At 38.8% G+C, this 24,464-nt stretch overlaps 1 protein-coding gene across 3 annotated transcripts; it reads left to right on the forward strand.

Moving 5' to 3' along the window:
* The first annotated feature begins 3,614 nt into the window (after positions 1-3,614).
* On the forward strand, positions 3,615-23,047 carry LOC100248395 (jasmonate-induced oxygenase 4). 3 transcript variants are annotated; one of them, XM_059736073.1, is made up of 3 exons: positions 3,615-4,022; positions 4,154-4,852; positions 5,248-5,857. In XM_059736073.1, exons 2-3 carry the CDS (start codon positions 4,350-4,352, stop codon positions 5,840-5,842), a joined length of 1,098 nt encoding a protein of 365 aa, XP_059592056.1. In that variant the 5' UTR covers positions 3,615-4,022; positions 4,154-4,349; the 3' UTR covers positions 5,843-5,857. The 3 variants fall into 3 exon arrangements, with proteins under 3 accessions (XP_059592056.1, XP_002263131.2, XP_059592055.1); XM_002263095.5 differs by adding an exon at positions 22,682-23,047 and having other exon boundaries at positions 3,634-4,852; positions 5,248-5,569; XM_059736072.1 differs by lacking the exon at positions 3,615-4,022 and having other exon boundaries at positions 4,044-4,852.
* The last annotated feature ends 1,417 nt before the right edge of the window (positions 23,048-24,464 follow it).

The following is a 24,464-nucleotide window of genomic DNA, read 5'->3' on the forward strand; positions in this document are numbered from 1 at the left end:
CCTAAGGTCCCTTGAGGTAGTACCTAAAGTAGATTAAGGTAGTACCTAAGGGCTATTAGGGTAGTACCTAAGGTACAATCCCAAAAAACCAAAGGTGAACCACTTGCTCACAAATGAGAATCACATAATGGCATAGTCTAAGGGTCATAAAGGAAGGTCCGAGAATTGGGAAAGGTAGAACCCAACCTTAACTAAGGTAGTACATAAGGTCCCTTAAGGTAGTACCTAAGGGCCCTTAAGGTAGTACCTAAGATACAGTCCTAAAAAACCAAAGGTGAACCACTTGCCCACACATGAGAATCACATAAGGGTATGGTCTAAGGGTCATAAAGGAAGGTCCGGAGATTGGGTAAGGTAGAACCCAACCTTAACTAAGGTAGTACCTAAGGTAGATTAAGGTAGTACTTAAGGGCTATTAAGGTAGTACCTAAAATACAGTCCCAAAAAACCAAAGGTGAACCACTTGCTCACACATGAGAATCACATAATGGCATGGTCTAAGAATCACAAAGGAAGGTCTGAGGATTGGGATAGGTAGACCCCAACTTTAACTAAGGAAGTACCTAAGGTTCCTTACGGTAGTACCTAAGGTAGATTAAGGTAGTACCTAAGGGCTATTAAGGTAGTACCTAAGGTACAATCTCAAGAAATCCAAAGGTGAGCCACTTGCTCACACAAGAGAATCACATAATGACATGGTCTAAGGGTCACAAAGAAATGTCCGAGGCTTTGGATAGGTAGAACCCAACTTTAACTAAGGTAGTACATAAGGTCCCTTAAGGTAGTACCTAAGGTAGATTAAGGTAGTACCTAAGGGCTATTAAGGTAGTACCTAAGGTACAGTCCCAAAAAACCAAAGGTGAACCGCTTGCCCACACATGAGAATCACATAATGGCATGGTCTAAGGGTCATAAAGGATGGTATGAGGATTGGGAAAGGTAGAACCCAACCTTAACTAAGGTAGTACCTAAGGTCCCTTAAGGTAGTACCTAAGGTCCCTTAATGTAGTACCTAAGGTAGATTAAGGTCGTACCTAAGGGCTATTAAGGTAGTACCTAAGGTACAATCCCTAAAAACCAAAGGTGAACCATTTGCCCACACATGAGAATCACATAATGGCATGGTCTAAGGGTCACAAAGGAAAGTCCAAGGATTGGGAAATGTAGAACCCAACCTGAACTAAGATAGTACCTAAGGTAGATTAAGGTCGTACCTAAAGGTTATTAAGGTAGTACCTAAGGTACAATCCTCAAAAAAGCAAAGGAGAGCCCCTTCCCCTCATAAGAGAATCAAATAATGGCATGGTCTTAGGGTCACAAAGGAAGGTCTAAGGCTTAGGTTGGGTAGAACCCAACTTTAACTAAGATAGTACCTAAGGTCCCTTAAGGTAGTACCTATGGTAAATTAAGGTAGTACCTAAGGGCTATTAAGGTAGTACCTATAGTACAGGCCTAAAAAAAGCAAAGGTAAACCCCTTTCCCACACAAGAGAATCACATAATGGCATGGTCTAAGGGTCACAAAGAAAGGTTCGAGGATTGGGAAAGGTAGAACCCAACTTTAACTAAGGTAGTACCTAAGGTCCCTTATGGTAGTGCCTAAAGTAGATTAAGGTAGTACCTAAGGGCTATTAAGGTAGTACCTAAGGTACATACCTCAAAAAAGCAAAGGTGAACCCTTTCCTCACACAAGATAATCATATAATGTCATGGTCTAAGGGTTACAAAGGAAGGTCCGAGGATTGAGAAAGGTAGACCCCAACTTTAACAAATGTAATACCTAAGGTCCCTTAAGGTAGTACCTAGGGGCTATTAAGGTAGTACCTAAGGTACAGTCCCAAAAAACCAAAGATGAACCACTTGCCCACACAAGAGAATCACATAATTGCATGGTCTAAGGGTCGTAGAGGAAAGTCCAAGGCTTGGGAAAGGTAGAACCCAACTTTAACTAAGGTAGTACCTAAGGTCCCTTAAGGTAGTACCTAAGGTAGACTAAGGTCGTACCTAAGGGCTATTAAGGTAGTACCTAAGGGCTATTAAGGTAGTACCTAAGGTATAGTCTCAAAAAAACCAAAGGTAAACCATGTGTCCACATAAGAGAATCACATAATGACATGGTCTAAGGGTGACAAAGGATGATCCAAGGCTTTGGATAGGTAGAACCCAACTTCAACTAAGGTAGTATCGAAGGTCCCTTAAGGTAGTACCTAAGGTATAATCCTAAAAAACCAAAGGTGAACCACTTGCCCACACAAGAGAATTACATAATGGCATACTCTAAGGGTCACAAAGGAAGGTCTGAGGCTTGGGATGGGTGGAACCCAACTTTAACTAAGGTAGTACCTAATGTCCCTTAAGGTAGTACCTAAGGTAGATTAAGGTAGTACCTAAGGGCTATTAAGGTAGTACCTTAGGTACAGTCCTAAAAACCAAAGGTGAACCACTTGACCACACATGAGAATGACATAATGGCATGACCTAAGGGTCACAAAGGAAGGTCCGTGGCTTGGGAAAGGTAGAACCCAACTTTAACTAAGGTAATACCTAAGGTCCCTTAAGATAGTACCTAAGGTAGATTAAGGTGATACCTAAGGGCTATTAAGGTAGTACCCAAGGTACAATCCGTAAAATAACAATGCCACTTACAACCTTTTTTCACTTGTTAAAGCTCGCTAAGTCCATTGATGTCCGAGGTTCTTTGAAAAACCTAGGACTGAGTATGCTTTGACATGCCACCCTTTTCTATATTCAAACTTTGTCATGGTAAGGCTCTCTTACTCTCGATTAATAAATCTTATACTTTGGAGAAACAATAGCTACTGGAAGTTGAAGTTTTTGATGCTCAAGCCCAAACCGAAATCTACTGTACAAAATAAAATTATTTATCATCTAATGCTGAATTTTTGAGATTGGAGGATCTCAATAGATATGAGAACTTATTCAACATGGTAAAAAGAAATTGCAGATTTGAGACTAGACGTTGATTCTAACTGCTCATATTCATCGATTTATCTCAACTATTCAAGCCAGAATGAATGGGTCCAAGAGACTCACAACTACACCTTTTCAACCCGGCTAGTTACTAGTGTTCTTACGATGAACTGCTCCATTTGGTTGCTGAGACAATGGAGATAGATTAGACATTTGGGGTTTCTTTTGCTAAAATGAGAGAAACAAGATTGGGTGTTTGGAAAATTTTATGTTCTCGAGTCGGGCATGAGGAGATGTAACCCAACATTATTAACTTTTAGATTTTGTGTTTTATTAAATTTCAAATCTATCTTGCTGACATGGAGACATTAAATATTGTTGACATGGAGACTGTAAAAGGGTACTCTGGGAAGAGAAAAAGGACTAAGCACAGAGTGCACAAGAATAATAATAGTTTCCCATTTGATGGTCAAATATGATATTCCACAATCTTGGGATTTGAATATTATAACATTTTCAAATAAGCAGCTGAAAACACAACTTTCCCTAATTTTATTGCTGTGGGAAAATGAGTGAGCATTACTGAGCAGGAATTGAGAAAGGCACTTTTGAATTTTTCCAGCTCTTACCCTATAAGAATTTCCCAAGTGACCGACGACCTACGCTCGTTGGCAAATGAGGGCAATGTAGGCACCTCTGAGCTGCCTAGTTGGGGATGTGCAGGAGGTAGAAAAGCACCTCACTTGGTCGATTCAAGAACCAAAATGGAAGATAATTAAAGCACATGGTTGTTACCCACCAAAGATGGAGAAATAGGGGGAATTAAGGTACATAAGCATTATACGGTGGTAAATGCCTAGAAGTAATGATTATCAGTTACATCATAAGGCTTAAAAAAGGCTCCCAGGTAAGAAGAAAAGGTATGAGAGTGTTGGTTTTTCAATTATACAATCTACCATTTCTGACTTATGCATCAGAGGGGCTTTTTCAGGAACCAATCCGGGAAGCCTTTTTTTCCAGGATCAATTGGTGTTAGGGCATAGAGGATCTGGATCACTTATGAGACAACAGTTGATATTTTAATAGCTACAAGTAAATATTACGCTGCCCTCTTCACACTCATATTTTGCTTGTCATTTCAAACACAACTTATAAAACAAGGATCGGTTGAAAAAGGCTGTTGGGGTTTGACAAAATCTCCCTTTTTGTTTCCTGTAAGGAAGGTATTGGGCGTACCATTACCTCAAGAATTTAGGCTTGGGTGGAGCTGGCCCAATGGTCAGGGCACGGGTGAGGCCGTATATATTGCCGATAGACGATTGAGGACTGAGTTGAGAGTTGAGAGTCGAGACACCCTACTAAGGTCTCTTCTCCCTCCCATTCCATTCCATAGGAGATTCAGTATTGAGTATTGAAAGAATGGAGGTGGTAGTGGGGGAGCCCACCAGAGTTCAAACCCTAGCCGAAAAGAATCCAACACAGGTGCCACCTGAATACATACAGGCGCCAGAGAATCGACCCCAAATCAAAATCCCCACAACTGAGGATAATACTTCTTCCACAGTTCCTGTCATCGATCTCTTCGGATTCGACCCGGATCACTGGGGCGACGTTCGTCGTGAACTGGGGCAAGCTTGCAAAGAGTGGGGTGCGTTTCAAGTGACCAATCATGGAGTTCCATTCCACTTGCTACACCGCATGAGGAGCGTAGGCCTTTCCTTTTTCAAAGACAGCCCCATGTCGCACAAACTCAGTTACGCCTGCCCTCCGGGTTCTGCTGCGTCCGAAGGCTATGGCAGCCGAATGCTGGTCAGTACTTCAAACGACACCGTTTTGGATTGGAGGGATTTCTTTGATCATCACACCTTGCCTCTTTCTCGTCGCAACCCCTCTCGCTGGCCAGATTTTCCTCCTAATTACAGGTGCCTCCTCTCTTTTAGTGTTTCCCCCCCCTAATAATTAATTAAATTTCTTTTGAAATGCAATCAGCGATAAAGGCAGAACAAAATTTGTGAAATCCCAATTTTTTTTTTTTTTTGGGGGGGGGGGTGGGGTTCAAATTCTGCTAAACATGGCTGGATAAAAATTAAAACATTGTTCAAACGAATGTTCGTTCACACATGTAATGGCTGTTAGGCCTGGGGCTGTCAAGAGTGAAGTTCTTAATTTTATTTGTGTTGGAAGTAATGAAAATTCAATCTTATAAGTTTAATTTCTCTTCATTTAATATATTTTCTCAGCAACTAAACAGAGGAATATTTTTATTTTTGTTGGCCTTCTGATACGTAGTTGGAATGTTTTTGGATTTAATCCACAGAGAAGTTGTGGTCGAGTACAGCGATTGTATGAAAGCTCTTGCTCAAAAGCTTCTGGCATTCATGTCGGAGAGTCTAGGCTTGCCATCTTCATGTATCGAAGATGCTGTAGGCGATTTTTATCAGAATATAACAGTTAGTTATTACCCACCCTGCCCTCAGCCGGAACTCACCCTTGGTTTGCAATCCCATTCTGACATGGGTGCCATCACACTCCTGATCCAAGATGATGTTGGTGGTCTCCAGGTCTTGAAAGATGGTGAATGGGTGATGGTACAGCCTCTATCAGATGCCATAGTTGTCATTTTGGCTGACCAAACTGAGGTATTGCTTTTCTTGTTATTCATTAGATCACAATTTTTAGCTCTAGGTGCAAGAACTCTTTTTTCGTGTTTTTTATTTTTTACTTTTATTTTTTTTTTACTGTTGAAATTTATCATGGGCATCCTAAGATGTGACTATAATCTTTCTTTGTTACATAGAGTGGTTCCCAGATTTAGGAACACTATTCCAAATCTTCTTTATTCTGTACAGTGCTCTCACTATGATATAGAACTTATTGATTCATTAAACATTGGTCTTATGGAGGTAGATTAGTCATTGTTAAGAAGGGGTCTCAGGATGAAGCATGATATTTGTATCTTCATGCAATGCATCAGTCTCATACCCTTGATAATGGTTAACATAATTCACTGCTAGAGATACCTTATTTTAATCCATTTAGTGGCAGCGCCTTGTTATTGATTACAAGATGCATGATTTTTCATGATATGCTGCCCAGATGATTAGGAGCACTTGACAATCTTGGTTGATGGTGGCACTTGGAAGTCTTGTACATTGTCTTTCTTACTTGAGATTTAGTCCTGTTGAAAAACAATTGACAGAGGGTGTGAAATTGAGGAGGCGGGCAGCTCGACACGAGTATATATAAGTTTCTTATTAGGGCACATCAACAAAATGTTAACCCAAATATGTACAAGGTAGTGTAAGATTGAAGGAAGAAGAACCTAGTCTTTAACTTTAGGATGAAAAACTTTTGGTCCATCCCTCTACTTGAAAAAATCTCATGCTAGCCTTTAAATAACTTGATGGCTTAGGTGGATTAGGAGATGGTACTCATTCAAACTTCCAATATTGAATATCGTTGAATTGGTTCTGTAATTAGGAATACTATTATCATTGATCAGGTTGGAAATCTGATATTGGCCATGCTTCTTGCTCTTTAACTTATTGTCCTCCTACTAGATAATGCTTTTTCCTTTAATAAACCTTCACAAATTAATTTTCTTGAAACACCTTCAAGTGACTATGCTCAATTGCTCATTTTTTGTACATGCATTATTGGTTCTATTAACCAAACTTTTCTTTGTTTCTTTTTCCCCCTACCCTTTTAAATTTCTTTGGTGGCATCAAATCCAATGAATAGTTTAACCCTCAGCCCTAAGCAATCTCAAATGGTACATTTGGTCAGTATGGTATAATTCCCTGATCCTAAAATCCTCAAAATCTGACTTTTTAAAGCCTTGATGGTACTCTAGCTTATGAGAAACACTTAATGAAGCTAGCACCATAATTTTTCAAAAGCATGTGCCCTAAGGCAATCTTGAAAAACCCTTAAACCTAGACTCCAAGTAGTGTTCTTATAGTAAGTGAACCTCCTCGACTTTGTGCTTTTTGTGTCTTACTATTTGTATTACAAGGCCTCCTGAGGAGGAATGAACCCTTAGGATTTAATAAAAAAACAAAAAAAATGGTAGTTTGGTTTTAGAGTCTCATTTAGAGTCTTTCTATTATAGTAGGATTGATTTTTAGTACTTTACTTTTTGTCAAGTTTCTATCTATTTTAGTTTTCTTATTATATTAGAAATGTTTTTATTTATTTTAGTTTTTGAATAATCTTCCTTGCCTATGTTTTCCCCATTCTTACAAAGAAAAATAAGGAATTAGGGAAGTTGTACTCTGATGAAAGAAGGTAAAAGATTTTATATATATCTATGTAGTCTTTTAAAATGGAGAATTAGAATTTTAATGTTAGTTGGGTATTTATTATGCTTCCTTTGAAGTTGTGATTGCCTTCCTCATAAGTATAACAACTTAAGAACCTCTATGTGATTGTCTAGGAACCTTGGTTTGATTCCAAAGGTTTATTTTCTTCTTTTTCAGTCATCTTTTATTCTTTTCACCTTATTCTCCCACCTAAAAAAATTCTCTGATGTTGGGAAATTTAAGATCCTATATTAGATTTGGTACTAGAAATAAAACTATGACAACTAGCAATGGTTGAAGTTTTAAGGGAAAGTTGATGGATCCATAATGTGATGATTTTCTTTATATGATCATGGAGAAGGTTAGTACTTTGAAAGCCCAAATTCAAGAACTATAAATCGCTAATCCTTACATTATTGAGGATTGAGCCAACAACATTTTCAAACCAGCAACTAGTGGCATTAAGGACAAGGAAGCATGTGTTGTGGAGAATGCAGAGTAAGGGTTTGGATTAAATTTGCCTTTTAGGGCTAACCCTATACAACACATCATTTTGAAAGACCTTAGACTACTCTCCTGGATATGGCGAATGATGTCATGGAGTTAGATCAACATGAAAGACATTATCAATTTGACAATGCGGGTAATACATATATATATATATATATATATATATTTTATAGGTAAATGCAAATAAGTATATTAATAAAGTTCCAAAAAGGGCATACCAAAGTACACAGGTGTGGACTTGTATTTTTCACATACGTTCCTACTTGATGGCGAAACTCTTTTTTTGTTGTAAAAAATTGATTTTTGAAGAAAGTTGGAGTCGTCACTAATTTTTATTTTTTTCTTAAAGGGAAATAAAATAAGAAATAACACCTTGAGTGACTCCTTTTTGAAGGAAAAACAAAGTTTGTGAAAATTGAGTCTAGATCTAGGGGTTAGGTTATTTATTGGGAAGGTACCATACTGTGATCGGAGACCAAATTGTGGATAAAAGGTGATCCTTCGATCTTAATAGATTTTATAAATTGGGTGGGTTTGCGATGAGGGAGAAGGTTTTTTGTTTTTCCTTGTTGTTTTTGGGTCCAGCTGTAAGGGGGTGAGTGTCTCTATATTGTACTTCTATGGGTCGCTATTTTAGCACCTCTTCGTAATACAATTCTTTTGCTTATTGATAAAAAAAAAAATAAATAAAATTGGGAAGGTACCATAGGGTAGCACCCCTCTCAACCTTAAAGAGGTCTTTATTAAACAAGTGGAGGAAATTAAGACAATTGATTAATAAATCGTGAATACCAAAAGATAACTATAGAGATATACAACAAGGTTGATATTTTAACATGCATATCAAAGGAATCAAACAAATCAAGGGAAGAGAGTGTACCTAAAAAATGCCTAAAATAGGGCAATACATAGAAAGAAATTATTAGTTTACATGTATAAGAAGTGATCTAACATCAAAGCAAACATCAACCAATATGTACAAGGTATATACAACTTAGATCAAGAGTCAAAGATGGCTAAACTAGCATTTAAAAGGCCTAACTTACACTAAACATGCAAGGAGGTCAGAAGAGGACAACAAACATGCAGTCACAAAATAAATCTAAATAAAATAGTTAAAGGGTGATCATGATTCAAGGAAAGACTTGTCTAACATGCACAAAATGTCTAGAATAAAAACCAAAAACCAAAGAATGCTAAAGGCACACCAAAAAGGGCTGATTCAACAAGTTATACAAAAGGTGTAGAAACAGGACTGAAAACAAACATTTAGATAATAAATCTATTTAAAATAGTTAGAAACGAGATAAAAATCAAAACAAAAATTCTACAACATATATGAGACGTTTAGATCACATTTCAAAAGCCTAGAAGGCCCAAATACGCACTAGATAATCCAGATTTCAAAGAACATCTCATAACTCTAAATTGGGTCAGCACAATAAGCATACAAAGGTTGAATTAATTTACAAGTTTAACAAAAGATTTTTGAGTTGGGCCAAAGCTCTTAAGCTTATTGAAGAAGTCTAAAATATAGTAAAAATATCAAAATTAATTAAAAACCAAAGAGTTGAGATTGATTTGCAAAAACATTTTGGAGGTAAAAAACAAGGTAGAAGCTAGACCTTGGAAAAACCGATTTATTCAACAAGCTTGGAGAAAGGCTTTTTAACAAAACAATAATTCATTGATACATTCAAGAAGTCTTTACACATTTCAAGCCTCAAAAATATTTTAAAACAGGCCAAAAAGTCCAGATTTACAAAAACACTTTGGATGTTAAAAATAGGACTACAGACAAGCAAAGTTTAGAAATCAAGGTATGTGGGCTTTGTCATAAGTTCAAATTATTATCCATGGACAATTCCGCATCTCAACCCTTTAATGAACATAAAAAAAAAAGCTCATTGGGGTTAGTGATAATCCCATTAATTTAAGATTTTCAAGGATAGGCCATCTTCTAAAAATCAAGAAAATCTGAATCACAAGTTGGTAAAAACGAGTGATGTAGGCCAAGGTAGTGAGCTATAGTTCAATTACAGGGCTTGCACTCCTTCATAACCTTCAAATGAGTATGAGTTTAAGGTCACAAGAGGCATGGAAGGCCAAATTAACACTCACATTTGAAAAAGAGGGCTGAAATGTACATGAAAGCATCCATAAAGTGGTATGCACTTGTGTAAATTTAAGACATGTTTGCCAAAGCTAGTGGCAACCATTAATGACTATAAAGTGACCATAATCTCAAGCCCCTAGTGACCATGAGAAGGGATTCACAAGGGCCAAAAATGGTCCTCCAAAAATCAGTTTGGAAAAGCATTTGAAAATCACAAAAAAAGTGAGAGCAACTATCCATATTTTCAAGTATAATAGTAAGACCGAAGTCCATGGTAAGGGACTTGACCTTTGGCCATCAAAAGGACTTGAAGTTCAGCTAAAAAGGGTTTGAAAATAAGGTTTTACAACTAGTTTTGAAGAGAAAATAAAAAAGATAAAAATAGGTTTCAAAGAACCTTTTCTAGTGAAAATTCATTTTTGACAAATAATGAAACACTTGTGGCTCTTAAAGTTTATTTTAAAATTAGTCACAAAGCTAGTGAATCTTTCAATTGCGATGGAGGAGAGCAAGAGAGAGAGGGCTAGAGAGAGAGAGAGAGCGAGAGTGATGGAGGAGAGCAAGTGAATTTGTGTGCGAGCGAGGGTGTAATAAGCAATGTCCACTCGGAGTCTCGGAAAAGCTTGAAGAAGAGCAGCTTCATAGTGGAGTCGAAGACCTTTGAGATCAAGGTAGAAAAGAAGGGCAAAGTGCAAGCCACTATTGTGGAGAGGAAAAGAGGGGTTTCTTCGTGGATTAAGCTGGGATCGGAGAGCCTAGGGATCTTTATGGAATGTCTGGTTTTTTGCATTAAGGACATGCGAACTAGAAAATGGGAAAGAAATTGGATGGAAAAAGGGAGGTTCCATTCACTGGTGTGCGATGAAAACAAGGGGAGGATGCTTCCTCCGTCTGGGCGTTGTGGATTTGGAGAAGAAAAGGTTCAACATCTTTATCCCCAAAGGAAGAGGAGTAAAAGGGGGTTGGGCTTCAATGGCGGAGACACTTCGGTGCTTGGGTGTTGCTACTGAAAGGAAGGAGAGTCAGAAGGATGAGGCAATGTTGTCGAAGCCCATTTTGGGGAAAACCTTTGCGGAAGTGGTTAAGCTGCCAAGGCGCAAAGGCAGAGCAGTGGCTAGGGTGGAAGTCAGCAAAAAGGACCTAAGTCGAAATTTAAATAAGTTGGCTCACTGTCTTGTTGGATCTTGGGACCCCAAATCAGTGAGGGGGGATGACTTGAAAAGTTAGGGGACCCAAATGGCAAAAATTTGGGGTTGAAGGGCAACTTAGGACTGGCTAAGTTGGAAAGGGGTAAGGTTTTGCTGGAATTTGAGTTGTTGGCAGAAGCTGAGAAAGCTCTAAACCTTGGAAGAATTTTGGTTGGGGGGTTTTTTCTGCGATTGGAGAAATGGAGCCCTGAGACTGGGTGTTTGATGGAAGGAGAGAAAAAGAGTGAGGCATGGGTGAGAATCGTGGGCTTACCCGTCTCTTTATGGGATCAGGCCATCCTTAGAAGGGTAGGGGAGGAGTGTGGGGGTTTCTTAGCTATTGATTCTCAAACGGAGAAGCTAGAGGAATTGTAGTGGGCCAGGATTCTGGTGAAGCTAAACGGCGAGGAGATTCCTAACTTGGTGGAAATTTGGGTCGAAGGGTGTGCTATTCGTTAACCCTGTGGTGGGAGGTTAGGCCGGTAATGAGATTGTTGCCGACAGAAAAGAGTGGGAAGAAAATCAGCGCAGAAGGAGAGGTTGAGGGTGAGGTCTTTGCACGCTCGGGCAAGCGTGTGTTGGAGAAGGACGACGACGCAAGGCTCGAGACCCAGTTGTAGTCTACCGATGGGACGCGGGGGTAGACGAGTGGGTCGGGGCGCCATTCGGTTTGTTTTCGGGGCCTTGATGGGTCGTCGGTTGGGCCCCATGGAGGTGTGCAGCTTCTGGGTGGCCCCCTTAAGCCAGGCCTTTCTGAGGACCCACGGAGCTCTAATCTGGGCTCTGGGCCCGTTGGGCTAGATCCAGTCTTCTCCTCTTCATTTGAGGTTGGGTTGACTTCTTCTGGGCCGACGTCTTTGGAGGACCCTAGGTGGGTCAAGGCTATGGAGGCCTTTGTGGCACCTGGTCCGGCTAGGCTGGACCATTGCCGAGGCCCATCCTAGTCTTTGGAGGGGAATAAAGCCCACATTGGTGTGGCCCTTCCCTTGGTGTGGTCTGACCCAAGTCTTTTGAGGGGTCCAAACGCTGAAATCTCTCATTTCTGGGTGAAGGATGGCCTGCTGAAGCAACTTGAGGAAGAGCTCCAATCTGAGGAGAGATCAAAGATTGACCTTGCCCTAATTGAGGAAGCGTCGAGGTATGGGAGTGCTCTTAACCCTTGTGGATTGTTGGCTTCTGGGTTCTCCTCTTCTCCTTTTTTTTTTTTCGGTAGGACTCCATTGGGGGAGTATTATGACTATTCTAGGGACGGTAGGGAGACAATCCAGGGGGAAACCCCGTTACGCATGCTTAATGCTCCGGGGCCTATAGGAGTTGAGACTGTCAATCGTTGGGAACTGATGGAGGTGAACAATGGCAGCAATGAAGAATGTGGAAAGGAATTGTGCTTAGTCCAAACTATGCCACGAGAAGTAAAGGGCCGGGAGGAAAGTGATTTGGCTAGGTTCAATAAGTTCTTTCCGACAGTAGGATTGGAGAAAGACATTTTGGATTTTTTGGTTAAAATCCGAAAGAGAAAGAAAAGAGTCCACAACAAAACTCTTCTGGAGAAATCTAAATTCGAAAGGGAATTGAAAAGATTAGAGTGCTCCATTAACTACGAGGGGGGTGGGGTGGGGGGGTGGAAAGCAGAAATGTGGAATGCAAGGAAGAGGGTGTCAGGTCATGGAAGTTAAATGAAGCTAAGACTCTTGAGCTGGAATGTACATGGAGCTAACAACAGTTCCAAAAGAAAGGTTATTAAGGCCGTGATTAGAATTCAGAGGGTGGATTTGTTCTGTCTCCAAGAGACCAAAATTTAGGCAATGTTAGAGGGGCTGGTGAGAAGCTTGGGCACTGGTAGGTTTCTAGACTGGGGTGCCTTGGATGCCTATGGCCCTGCAGGAGGGTTATTGATTTGTTGGGATAAAAGGATCCTGGAGGTGCTTGAGATGGAGGTGGGAAACTTCCCAATTTCCTGTAGGCTCAGGAATGTGGAAGAGCTAGTTTGGATTTTTACTAGTGTGTACGGGCCGTTCTCTAGAGAGGATAGGGATTGTATGTGGGAGGAGCTAGGGGCGATCAGAGGCATTTGGGATGATCCATGGTGTTTAGGGGGTGACTTCAATGTCATTCTCTCCCAAAGGGAAAGGAGTAGCCAGGGAAGGCTAATTGGTGCTATGAGAAGGTTCACCCAAATTGTTGACGAGTTAGAGCTTCTTGATCTTCCTTTGCAAGGGGGAGCGCTTACCTAGAGTGGGGGTAGGAATAATCAGGCTTGGGCTAGGCTGGATAGGTTCCTAGTGACCCAAAACTGGCTTGATCATTTCAGTGGGGTCGTCCAAAGCAGGTTGCCCAGACCCACCTCAGATCACTTTCCCATCTTGCTGATGGGTGGTGGGTTAAGGCGGGGCCCTTCCCCGTTTAGGTTTGAAAATATGTGGCTTAAAGTTGATGGTTTTAAGGACCTTCTTCTGGGATGGTGGCAGGGGTCTGAGGTAAGAGGGAGGGCTAGTTTCAGACTAGCCACTAAAATGAAGGAGTTGAAGCAAAAAATCAAAGTTTGGAATAGGAAGGTGTTTGGAAGGCTGAAAGTTAATAAAAACTTGGCTTTTCAACAAGTTGAGTACTGGGATGGGGTGGAAAGTGAGAGGAGTCTTTCTGAAGGAGAAACAGAGCTGAAAAAAGAAGCTAAGGATTCCTTTAAAAAGTGGGTTTTAATGGAAGAAATCCATTGGAGACAACTGTCAAGGGAGCTGTGGCTAAAGGAAGGGGATAGGAACACAGACTTTTTTCACCGAATGGCAAATGCCCACCGAAGAAATAATTCCTTGGATAGAATTAAGATTAATGGGGTGTGGATGACTGAGGGACAGGAGGTGAGGGAGGGGATTGTGAATGCTTTTCAGCATTTGCTCTCAGAAGAGCCAGGCTGGAGAGCTGATATTGAGGGGCTGTACCTCAATCGCCTTAACTCCTGTGAAGCTGGAGTTTTGGAGCTGCCTTTCACTGAGGAGGAAATTCACTCTGCCCTGATGGAAATGAATGGTGATAAAGCTTCAGGCCCGGATGGGTTCACAGTGGCCTTTTGGCAAGCTTGCTGGGATTTTGTGAAGGAGGAGATTGTGGATTTGTTTAAGGAGTTTTATGATCAAAGATCTTTTGCCAAAAGCCTTAATACCACCTTCTTGGTCCTCATCCCTAAGAAAGGAGGTGCTGAAGACCTGGGGGATTGTACAAGCTTTTGACTAAAGTGCTGACGAATAGGCTGAAGAAGATTTTAGAAAAGGTGGTTTCTGTGGATCAAAATGCCCTTGTGAGGGGCAGGCGGATTTTGGATGCTTCACTTATAGCTAATGAGGTGATTGACTTCTGGCATAAACGAAAAGAGAAAGGGATGATTTGCAAATTAGACATTGAAAAAGCCTATGACAACATCAACTGGAATTTTCTCATGAAGGTTTTGCTTAAAATGGGCTTTGGGTCTCGGTGGATGGAGTGGATTTGGTGGTGCATCTCAACTGCCAAATTTTCTGTCCTAGTCAATGGGGTGCCTGCAGGCTTCTTCTCGAACGCCAAGGGGTTGCGGCAAGGAGATCCTCTTTCTCCTTATCTCTTCGTCTTGGGTATGGAAGTGCTAAGCACTCTAATAAGAAGGGCTGTTGATGGGGGCTTCTTGTCAGACTGCAGACTTCGGGGGAGTGGAGATGATTGTCTCCCACCTTCTTTTTGCTGACGATACAATCATTTTCTGCGAAGCTAGGAAAGAGCAACTAACCGCTTTAAGCTGGATTTTGGCTTGGTTTGAGGCGTCTTCCGGTCTAAGAATTAACCTAGCTAAGAGTGTTTTAATTCCGGTTGGTGAGGTTGAAGAGATTGAGGAAATGACAGTGGAGCTAGGGTGTAGAGTGGGGGCCCTGCCCACTGTTTACTTAGGGCTGCCCCTTGGAGCCCATCACAAAACTATTTCTATGTGGTATGGGGTGGAAGAGGGAATGAGGAGAAGATTAGCCCAGTGGAAAAGACAATATATATCTAAGGGCGGGCGTATCACCCTCATTAAGAGCACACTGGCCAACATGCCTATTTACCACCTGTCCTTCTTTCGAATGCCCAAGATTGTTGCAAAAAGGCTTGAAAAATTACAAAGAGACTTTCTTTGGGGAGGGGGAAGCTTGGAGAGGAAAGTCCACTTAATTAATTGGGAGGTGGTGTGCACTCAAAAGGAGAAGGGTGGTCTAGGCATACGGAAGATTGATCTCTTGAACAAAGCCTTGCTGAGTAAATGGATCTGGAGACTTGCCTCTGAAAAGGACAATCTTTGGAAGAAGGTGATCGGGGTGAAATATGGTCAAGAGGGCTTTGGGTGGAGGACTAAGGAAGCTCACGGGACGTTTGGAGTGGGGGTTTGGAAGGAGATTATGAAGGAGGCAAATTGGTGCTGGGATAGCATAAAGTTTAAGGTGGGGAAGGGGACTAGAGTTTAATTCTGGACTGATCAGTGGTGTGGCAATGCGGCGCTGTCCCAAAATTTCCCCCAGTTATTTGCTTTGGCGGTCCATAGGAATGCAACGGTCAATGAAGTGTGAGACTCAAGCCTTGGTCAAGGAGGTTGGAATTTCAGATTTTCTAGAGATTTTAATGATTGGGAGCTGAACTTGATAAAAGACTTGCTTAATATGCTGAGGGACTTCAGGATATCTTCAAAGGAGGACTCAGTGTTCTGGAAAGGAGGGGGTCATGGCATTTTTGGGGTTAAGGATGCTTATAATTTGCTAGTTGTCCCCAATGCTTGTGCCTTCCTGAATAAATGCATTTGGGTAGATAAGGTCCCAACCAAAGTTGCTTTTTTTGCTTGGGAAGCCACATGGGGGAAGATTCTCACTTTGGATAGGTTTCAAAAACGGGGGTGGCAGCTCCCTAATCGCTGTTTTTTGTGTGGTTGTGAAGAGGAAAATGTAAATCACATTCTTTTACACTGTATACTGGTAAGGGTCCTTTGGGAGATCGTCCTTGGTCTTTTTGGGGTTCAATGGGTGTTCCCAGAGTCAGTTAAAGAGGTGTTATTTAGTTGGAGGGGCCCTTTGGTGGGGAAAAAAAGGAAAAAGATCTGGAATTTCATCCCGTTGTGTATTTTCTGGATGATATGGAAGGAAAGGAATAGATTAGCTTTTAGGGGGGTTCTTTAGCTATACAGAAACTCAAGAATTCTTTTGTATGTAATTTGTGGAGTTGGGCTAGGGTGTACATTGGAGAGGAGTCCTTTTCGCTCTTAGGTTTTTTGGAGTGGCTAGCGACCACTTAAGGGTTGGTGAGGTTGCTTGTTTTTTGCGTTCTTGTTTTAGGCTGCTATGTATACTCCCTGTCTGCTTTGTGGCCTTTTTCCCCTTAATATATTTGTGCTTATCTATCAAAAAAAAAAAAATTAGTCACAAAGTGCCTTCAAAAGCATCAAAACAAAATCCCCAAAAGAAGAATGAAAAGAAAATAAAAAATTTCAAATCCAAATGAACCTCATATTATGGTTAACTCAAAGAGCTTCATAAGAAGGGGAAAATAACTCAATAAATGAACAAGACTAAATCAAGCAAGGATTAAAAAGCTACTTAACAACAAATTAATCAAGAGAACAAGTATCTCATCAAGCATCTAAGATGAACAAAATTAAGAAAAGAAAAAGAAAATCTAAAGATGAAGAGCAAATACCTAAAATCAAGCATTAAATTCTTTAATATCTACAAATCAAATAATCTCTATCTCAAAAATCAACAAATAGATGAAAAGAGAATGAAAATAAGCACAAAAACTGGAGCGCGGCGGGCTTGAAAAGAGGCTAAAGTGGGGTAGAAAAGGGCAAAACACGATAAATTGGTCAAGCTTCTGGTTTAATCAGTTGCTAGACTGGTTGCAACTGGTTCCCTCTATTGGTTAATCAAGTTTTTCAATTTTCAGCCACTTTTTTGGCCCCTTTTTGAGTCCCACCTTTTTTGCCATTCTTTGAGGGTTCTTAAGGTTGGTTAAGGAGGCTTTTGTGACCTTTAACCCTGGGTTAGTGTCTCTTTGGGTTTGGGTTTGGATTTAAAGAGAATTTGAGCCTTCATGGAGATGATGACAAGTCTTAAAATCTCCCCCCTTTCTTGCCCTATAAAAAGGGGTCTTGGGGCTCATTTTTAGGGGGTTCTCTTTGGCTTTTTTTTTTTTCAAGGGAGACTATCAAATTTTGGAGAGGGAGGGAGAAGAGAAAGCTTTAGAGAAGACTTGGCTTAGAAGAGGACTAGAAGCTAAGTATGTCACTTGTGAAGTTTATCTTGATTTCATTTTCTTCTACTTATTTTCAGTTTTTTCATTTTCTTTTGAGTCTTGAGATGATATGTATATTAGGTGTGGATATTGAAAGGCCACATGTTTGTTTTTTGGGTTTTTGCTTTTCATCTTTGAATTCTCTTCTTCTTTTCTTCTTTTTGTTCATTTTGGATGCTTGAGGAGATGTTTGTTCTCTTGATTAATTGTTTGTTCAGTTTTTTCAAGCCTTGCTTGGTTTGGTTTTGTTCTTTATTGGGTTATTTGCAAATGTAGTTGTAAAATCTTATTTTCAAACCCTTTTTGGCTAAATTTCAAGCTCCTTATGATGGTCAATTTCGTGACTAGAGGTCAAGTCTCTTACAATAAACTTTGGTCTTGCCTTTATGCTTGAGAATATTGATAGTTGCTCTCATTTTTTTGTTGATTTTTGAAAAGTTTTCTAAACTAAATTTTGAAGGACCATTTTCAGCCTTTATGAACACCTTTTTATGGCCATTATAGGCTTGAGATTATGGTCATTTTATGACTATTAATGGTTGCCACTAGTTTTTGGTATATATGACTTGGTCACATGAGAACATGCTTCTTCATAGACATTTTTGTGTATCCCAACATTTTTTTTTCAAACTTGAGTGTTAATTTGGCCCTCCATGCCTCTTGTGGGCTTAAATTCATACTCATTTAAAGGTTGTGAAGGAGTGAAGCCATGTAGTTGAATTATGACACTCAGCCTACATCACTCATTTTTTCCAATTTGTGATTTTTAAATTTTCTTGATTTTTGGAACATGTACTATCCTTGTGAATTAATTTAGTCTTTGCATTCTTATATATTGCCTTGATTTGGAGTTGTGAAATGTTTCTGGAAATCTGTATTATTTGGTGCATGTTTAGGCCTTTTGGGTTTTTGAAATGTGATTTAGACATCTTATATATGTTGTAGAATTTTTTTTATTACTTTTTATTTTTTATTTTTTATTTTTTGTTATTTTATTTTTATCTTTTCTCTAACCATTTTAAATAGATTTATTTTATTATATTTATACATTGGACTTGAACCCGGAACCTCCCATAAACCCTCCCTAATCCTTTACCACTTGCTAAATTTATACATGTAGTCTTTCAAAGCGAAGAACCAGAATTTTAATACAAGTTTTTAGCACCTATAATACTTCCTTTAAGAGTGTGATTATTTTCCTACTAAGTATGATTGACTTAAGAAACCCTATGTGTGATTACCTAGAAAGCTTGGTGTGATTGTTGAAGATTTCTTTTCTTCTTTTTCAACCATCTTTTATTTTTTTACCTAATTCTACAGCCTAAGGAAATCATGTACTGCTGGACAATTTAAGATCCTGCATCACCTCCTCATCATAATGTTATTGGTTCTATCTTTACTAAATTTGTTGAGCATCTCTTGGTATAGTGATTAGGCTTCTTTTTGCATTGATGACATGTGAAAAATGGTTCAGCTTTGTTAGGACGTAGGGTTTCTTTGGAGGATCTATATATGATGTCACATTTTTATTTATGTAGTTTGCTTACCCAATCTTGGTTTGTGGGGGTGGAGGTCATGGGCAAAAAATTTCTGAGACTTGTTGTTTTGTTAGTGTAAGGTGATGCCGGACAACTCTTAAGGTAGCTACTGACAATCAAATAGCAGTGGGCTATTGCTTCAGGTTTTAGGATTTATGAAGGGAAGGTGGAATCAGGGATTATGGATCCAACAAGGATTAGGAAAAAAGAAATGAAATAATTTCTTAATCCATGTTTTGTGTTGGTTTGCTTGTTAAGAAAAGGTAATTGATTTGAATGTTGAATGTTGCAAGATTAATTCATCTCTAATAATGTTTGGCAAGATTACTTTGTTGCAAGGTTATTTTGTTGTTTTGTGTTGGTTTGTTGAAGGGTGAACCTGCTTGCTAAGAAACCAACCAAAAATCTATCATTAGAGATGCTACATTCAATCCAATCAATCCGCTACCAAGCCAAGCACATTTGACCTAGGAATATATAAGAGGAATACCAATTTGGAACAAGCATCATGTTGGTCTTGAATTAGTTGATACTATCTTTAGCATCTTAATTTTTGTATGGTTTTATCTTGTAAAACTAATATATTTGATATATGAATTGATGCCTATAAAGAAAAACAAGTGACATATGAATTACTATTTGGCTAGTATTTGATATAAGATTCGAGTCCGTATTTAAAGTTGTTCCATTACTTGCAAGGACTTCTCCATATGTTATTTAGAGCCTAGCAAAAAACCACACTAGGTACTTTACTTTTTCAACAAAGTGTTAGTTTAGCATAGATAAGCTCAAGAATGTAGGATGGGTATTTCTCTATGTTGCATGTATGAAAAATGGCTAATTAGATTAAGATAATCTCCTAAGAGGGGGGGGGGGGGGGGGGGGGGGTGGGGGGGGGGGGGGGGTGTGAATTAGGTGATATAATGAACTTTTATATCAAGAATGATATAAAACTTTTTCAAAAACCAACAACTAAAAACAAATTATGTGAGAAATGAGGAACAAAGCAAGAATGATATAAAGAAGTTGAGAGAAGAGAAATGCAAACCCTTTTATAGTGGTTCATCAAGCTGCCTACATATACTCTCCTTAAGCTCATAACTGAGTGAGGGTTCCACTATCTTTAAGACCTTTAAGCCAATTTCTTCCAACTCTTTACACTTGGATTCAAAGGTTCTAATGGGCCTTCATAACCTTTTCAAGTATACAACCTACTTGAATAAATTCTCTCATGAGGATTAGGTAAGCAAGATTTTAAAGATTCCAAACCTAGTAGCAAGTTGAGCTCTAAATAAAAGAAGAAACTAGGATGGATTTGAAGGTGCACAAAAGGATTTGCAAGTTAGGAAATCAATGCACTTCTAGAAGAGCTTTGAATGAGAAGAAAGAAAGTTTATCAATTGAATGTAGTTATTCTCTTATCACTAAATGCTCTAGAACTCTTCTATTGATAAGTTTCTAGCTTAGGGACCCCAAAAGCCACAAATAGGCTTTGATAGGTTGAGCAACCGGTTCACTAGCCATTATGTATTTAATGCACTGCAAATGATTGTTAGGGTTCAGAACTAATACTGTTTAGGCAATTGGCTCGACTAACCCTTGATCAATCATCGATTGGTCAAGGCTCTATCTCAACCGTCTGCACATATTCTACTAAAAGAGAGAGAAGGTTAAAATGCACCCTCGATTGGTCAAGTCCAACCGGCTCAACTGGTACCTGACCCCCTCAACCGATTGTACTGTAAAGTGTTTAAAATGACTTAGTTTAAGGTTTGTAACTTCTAACAGCTTATGTACACCTTAAAACCTTTTAAGATAAGTTGAAAAAGAATTTTGTTTGAGGTTTTAATTTAAAACAAAGATTCATCCATTTTTTTTTTATAAAGAGATTGTTTTAAGCTTAAGGAAGGATGGAATTAAAACTTTAAGTGCATGAAAATGATTTATACTTAAGTGCACCAACAAATACTATCTTATATTTAATCCTAGGTCACTTCAAGTACTCGAGGAACCCAAGCCTTCATGGTGTTGGTCTTCTTCCATTGTTGTTTGAGCTTTCTTTGAATTTTCATTAGTAAACTTGAAATAGTTAACTTGATTGTAACCGTTAGTAACTTTAATCTTGCTTTGTAATCATCAAAATCCAATTAGGAGAACCCTTAGGCTAATAGCATGGGTTTAGGTGTCGGATATTGGTATGCGTATAGGTGTCTGATTTTAGGATATAGGGACTTGGCTAGAAAGGATCCATAAAAGGGCATGGGTACCTGGATACGACATAATAAGAGAAAATCCAATTAAAATTAAGTTGAAAGAATAAAAGAATATAAATGAAAAAAAACAAACAGCCACATCCGAAGTAAAATAGGAGTGTCCAAACCATACCCTCACCCATGCCATGTCAATCAACCAGTACATTGGGTGAAATTGATGGATCCTGGCATCAGAGATATTTCTTGATCAACAATCTACTAATAACTGTTGTATTTCTAGAAGATGATAATCCCTTCAGTGAATTAGTAAAACAAGTGCTTAAATGACCCAACTTCATCCCTAATAATTAACTTTATTCATCTCAAATTGTTCAACAATTATATTACTCGAAAACTATATTTGCTTCTTTTTTCCTCCTTTGGGAGCAGAAACAAATTTGCCATGTCATGAATGAAAAAAAGTAACAGTAATGGAGGCTGACTCCATGTGAGAATCTAAAAAATGGGCACTCTGAAAAATTCCTCACACTTGTGCTCAGAAAATTTTACCAATTTGAAAGTTTCTGTCAAGCTATAGGTGCTCTTAAATTAAAACCTTATAGCTCCTTTCCCTTAAAATAGACCATGAATGTCAAATATGGAGACTTTCAAGGGGATGTGGCTGTTAATCTAAATGAACCTCCTTTGGAAGCAGAAACAAATTTGCCATGTCATGAATGAAAAAAAGAAACAGTAATGGAGGCTGACTCCATGTGAGAATCTAAAAAATGGGCACTCTGAAAAATTCCTCACACTTGTGCTCAGAAAATTTTACCAATTTGAAAGTTTCTGTCAAGCTATAGGTGCTCTTAAATTAAAACCTTATAGCTCCTTTCCCTTCAAATAGACCATGAATGTCAAATATGGAGACTTTCAAGGGGATGTGGCTGTTAATTTAAATGAAACAACCCTGAAAAAGAGTGTGCCTACATTCGCCTATTTGAACTTGAACTAGAAGTCAGTGTGGAAAGTCAAAAAATTTTGAAAAAACATTGCGCTCATTATGAGCTGTATTTGTGGATTTTTTTATTTTAGCCAAGGGAGCCTTTACTGTGGGTCAGTGTGGAATAATGCTTTATGTTCCATTCTCTTATGGTAAATTGTTTAGAATCATGGTGGTAATCTTGTGCTTGAGTATCAAAAGAAAAAAAAATGGTGGTAATCTTGTGCTTGCTTGCATAATTGGAGGATCAACTTTTATGCACTTCACATTATTCTGTATATACTAGATTGTTTCTATACTTTTATTAGTTTTATTCTATTCATTATTTCCTCACTAGGGAGTTGTACCTATTAAAATTTGGACATATCACAGATACTTGTTTGTGTATGAATGCTCTCCTCTCTTGTAAAGCCTACTGAATTGCTAGTTGCATGGACATTTATGCAAGTAGTCATAACTTAACTGGTAACTATCAAATCATAGATTTAATATAAATCAGTTCCCTTGAAAGCTTTTTATTAGGGAGAAATATGCTTCACTTGTGTTAGGAAACTATTTTCTGTTTGGGAAAAATGGAGCTAAAAAATGTTGTTTTATTTCTGATGGGAAATCCTATTACTTGCAGATTATAACCAATGGTAATTATAGGAGTGCTCAACATCGGGCTATAGCTAATGCCAACAAAGCGCGACTTTCAGTAGCCACATTTCATGACCCTGCCAAGACAATGAAAATATCTCCAGCTTCTGCGCTTGTGACTGAGTCCTTCCCTCCCCGATACTGTCAAATAGTCTATGGAGAATATGTTTCATCATGGTACACAAAGGGCCCGGAAGGGAAACGAAATATTGACGCACTCATGCTTTAGTTGGATAAAAAATGTTTGTTTGCTTGTTTGTTTGTCTTTTTTCACTTTTTTTTTTTTCAATTTTTGGGGCTTTGGCCTTGGAATAAGATTTCTCATCATCTATCATATTTCTTTGTTTCGTTCTCCCGGTTGCATTAAAGATGACTGATGATACAGCAGCAACCCTGCTCAGAAATAGCAACTTTTTTTTTTTGAAGGCTTCACCGAAGAATAATGCTTCGTGGTGGACTATCGGAATCGAGGACAGAATCCTAGTTTTAGAAAAGGCTTCTAAGACCAGGAGGTGGTCATGGTGGAGTCCTTGGTCTATTTCTTGTTTCCTTTCAAGGTGGTTGGTGGTTTACAACATGGAAGGTTTCTTAGAAAGGGGCTATTCTCGGCACAATCCAACATGAGCTTTTCTATTTGAGAGAGAACATGTTGGAGTTTGTTCTCCCATAAATCAACTGCAAGTAGACTTTTGATCTGCGGTCCTTTGTGTTTTTCTTTGTTCGAATTGCCCTAGGTGATTCCTCGATCAGTTAAGAGTTTTATTATGCAGTCGGCATATTGGATTCTGTGGGTAACATTTGCACAAGTTGGCTTGGAGGTCAACACTTTTATGTTCATCGTAGACAATTTGGAAAAGTCTTGAACGGACGTCTCTGATAATGAAAGATTTTTTTTGAAGGCATTATTTATATGGTCAAGTGGGGTCATGGGTTTCCAATATTTCCTTCATTTTGTAGATTGCTTATGTGAAGAAAGTCTTTCAAATAAAAAAAAAAAAAAAAAATCCCTCTTTCCTCTTTTTTTGGCCTCTATTCTCCTTGGATACTTCTATTGTACTTGAGCTGCATCCTTCTTTTTCAACTTCTTACGTATCCTCTTTACTATTTACCACTTTGAAAATATTTGGAAAAAAACTCCAAAGTAATATTAACAAAAAAAAGGAAAGAAAAAAATGGTCTAATCATAAATAAATTAAGAAGTAAATAATTGACTACTTTCCCTCATCCTGATTCCTTCGGAACGGGAATTAAAAAAATAAAAACACCAAATTACTTGAATAGAAAATACCCATTTCTTAGTTGAGATATTTGTGAAACAACCGCATCCTAACTCGCATGATCTTTATCAGGAGTTTAGGTCCTCCCTAGCATACTTTGCCTCAGGTTCCTGAAATCCTGTTACATTAGTATTCAAAGACCTTTTAGAAATCGTAGTAAACAAACTCAATGCTTACATGGGAAGTAAATCATTTTTGGCCCGTTTCATGTGTGTACATGTTTGGTCCTATCATGGAAGTAATTCATGTTTTCTTGGTTGTATTCCTGTTTGGTGTATATGATGTATGTATTGCACACTGGCTTGTACAAAATTGCTGCAATATGTGCATTTTTTTCCCAAAAAAAAAAAGAAAAAAAAGGCAAAGGGGCAGATAATAATGTTGTAAATGCATTCAAAGTTGATGGATGGCCACCATTTCAACACAATATAAGGCGTCTTGTTGGATGAAGCTTAAATTCTTAAAAACAGTTTTTAATCTTTAAAAATAGAA

This window comes from Vitis vinifera, chromosome 3, assembly GCF_030704535.1.
Source record: "Vitis vinifera cultivar Pinot Noir 40024 chromosome 3, ASM3070453v1".
Classification (NCBI taxonomy): Eukaryota; Viridiplantae; Streptophyta; class Magnoliopsida; order Vitales; family Vitaceae; genus Vitis; species Vitis vinifera.

Excerpts from the sequence above, each read along its gene's own strand:
- LOC100248395 (XM_059736073.1), top strand. The coding sequence starts at position 4,350 with ATGGAGGTGGTAGTGGGGGAGCCCACCAGAGTTCAAACCCTAGCCGAA. Across the intron at positions 4,853-5,247 it reads GATTTTCCTCCTAATTACAG|AGAAGTTGTGGTCGAGTACA; the intron begins GTGCCTCCTCTC and ends TTTAATCCACAG.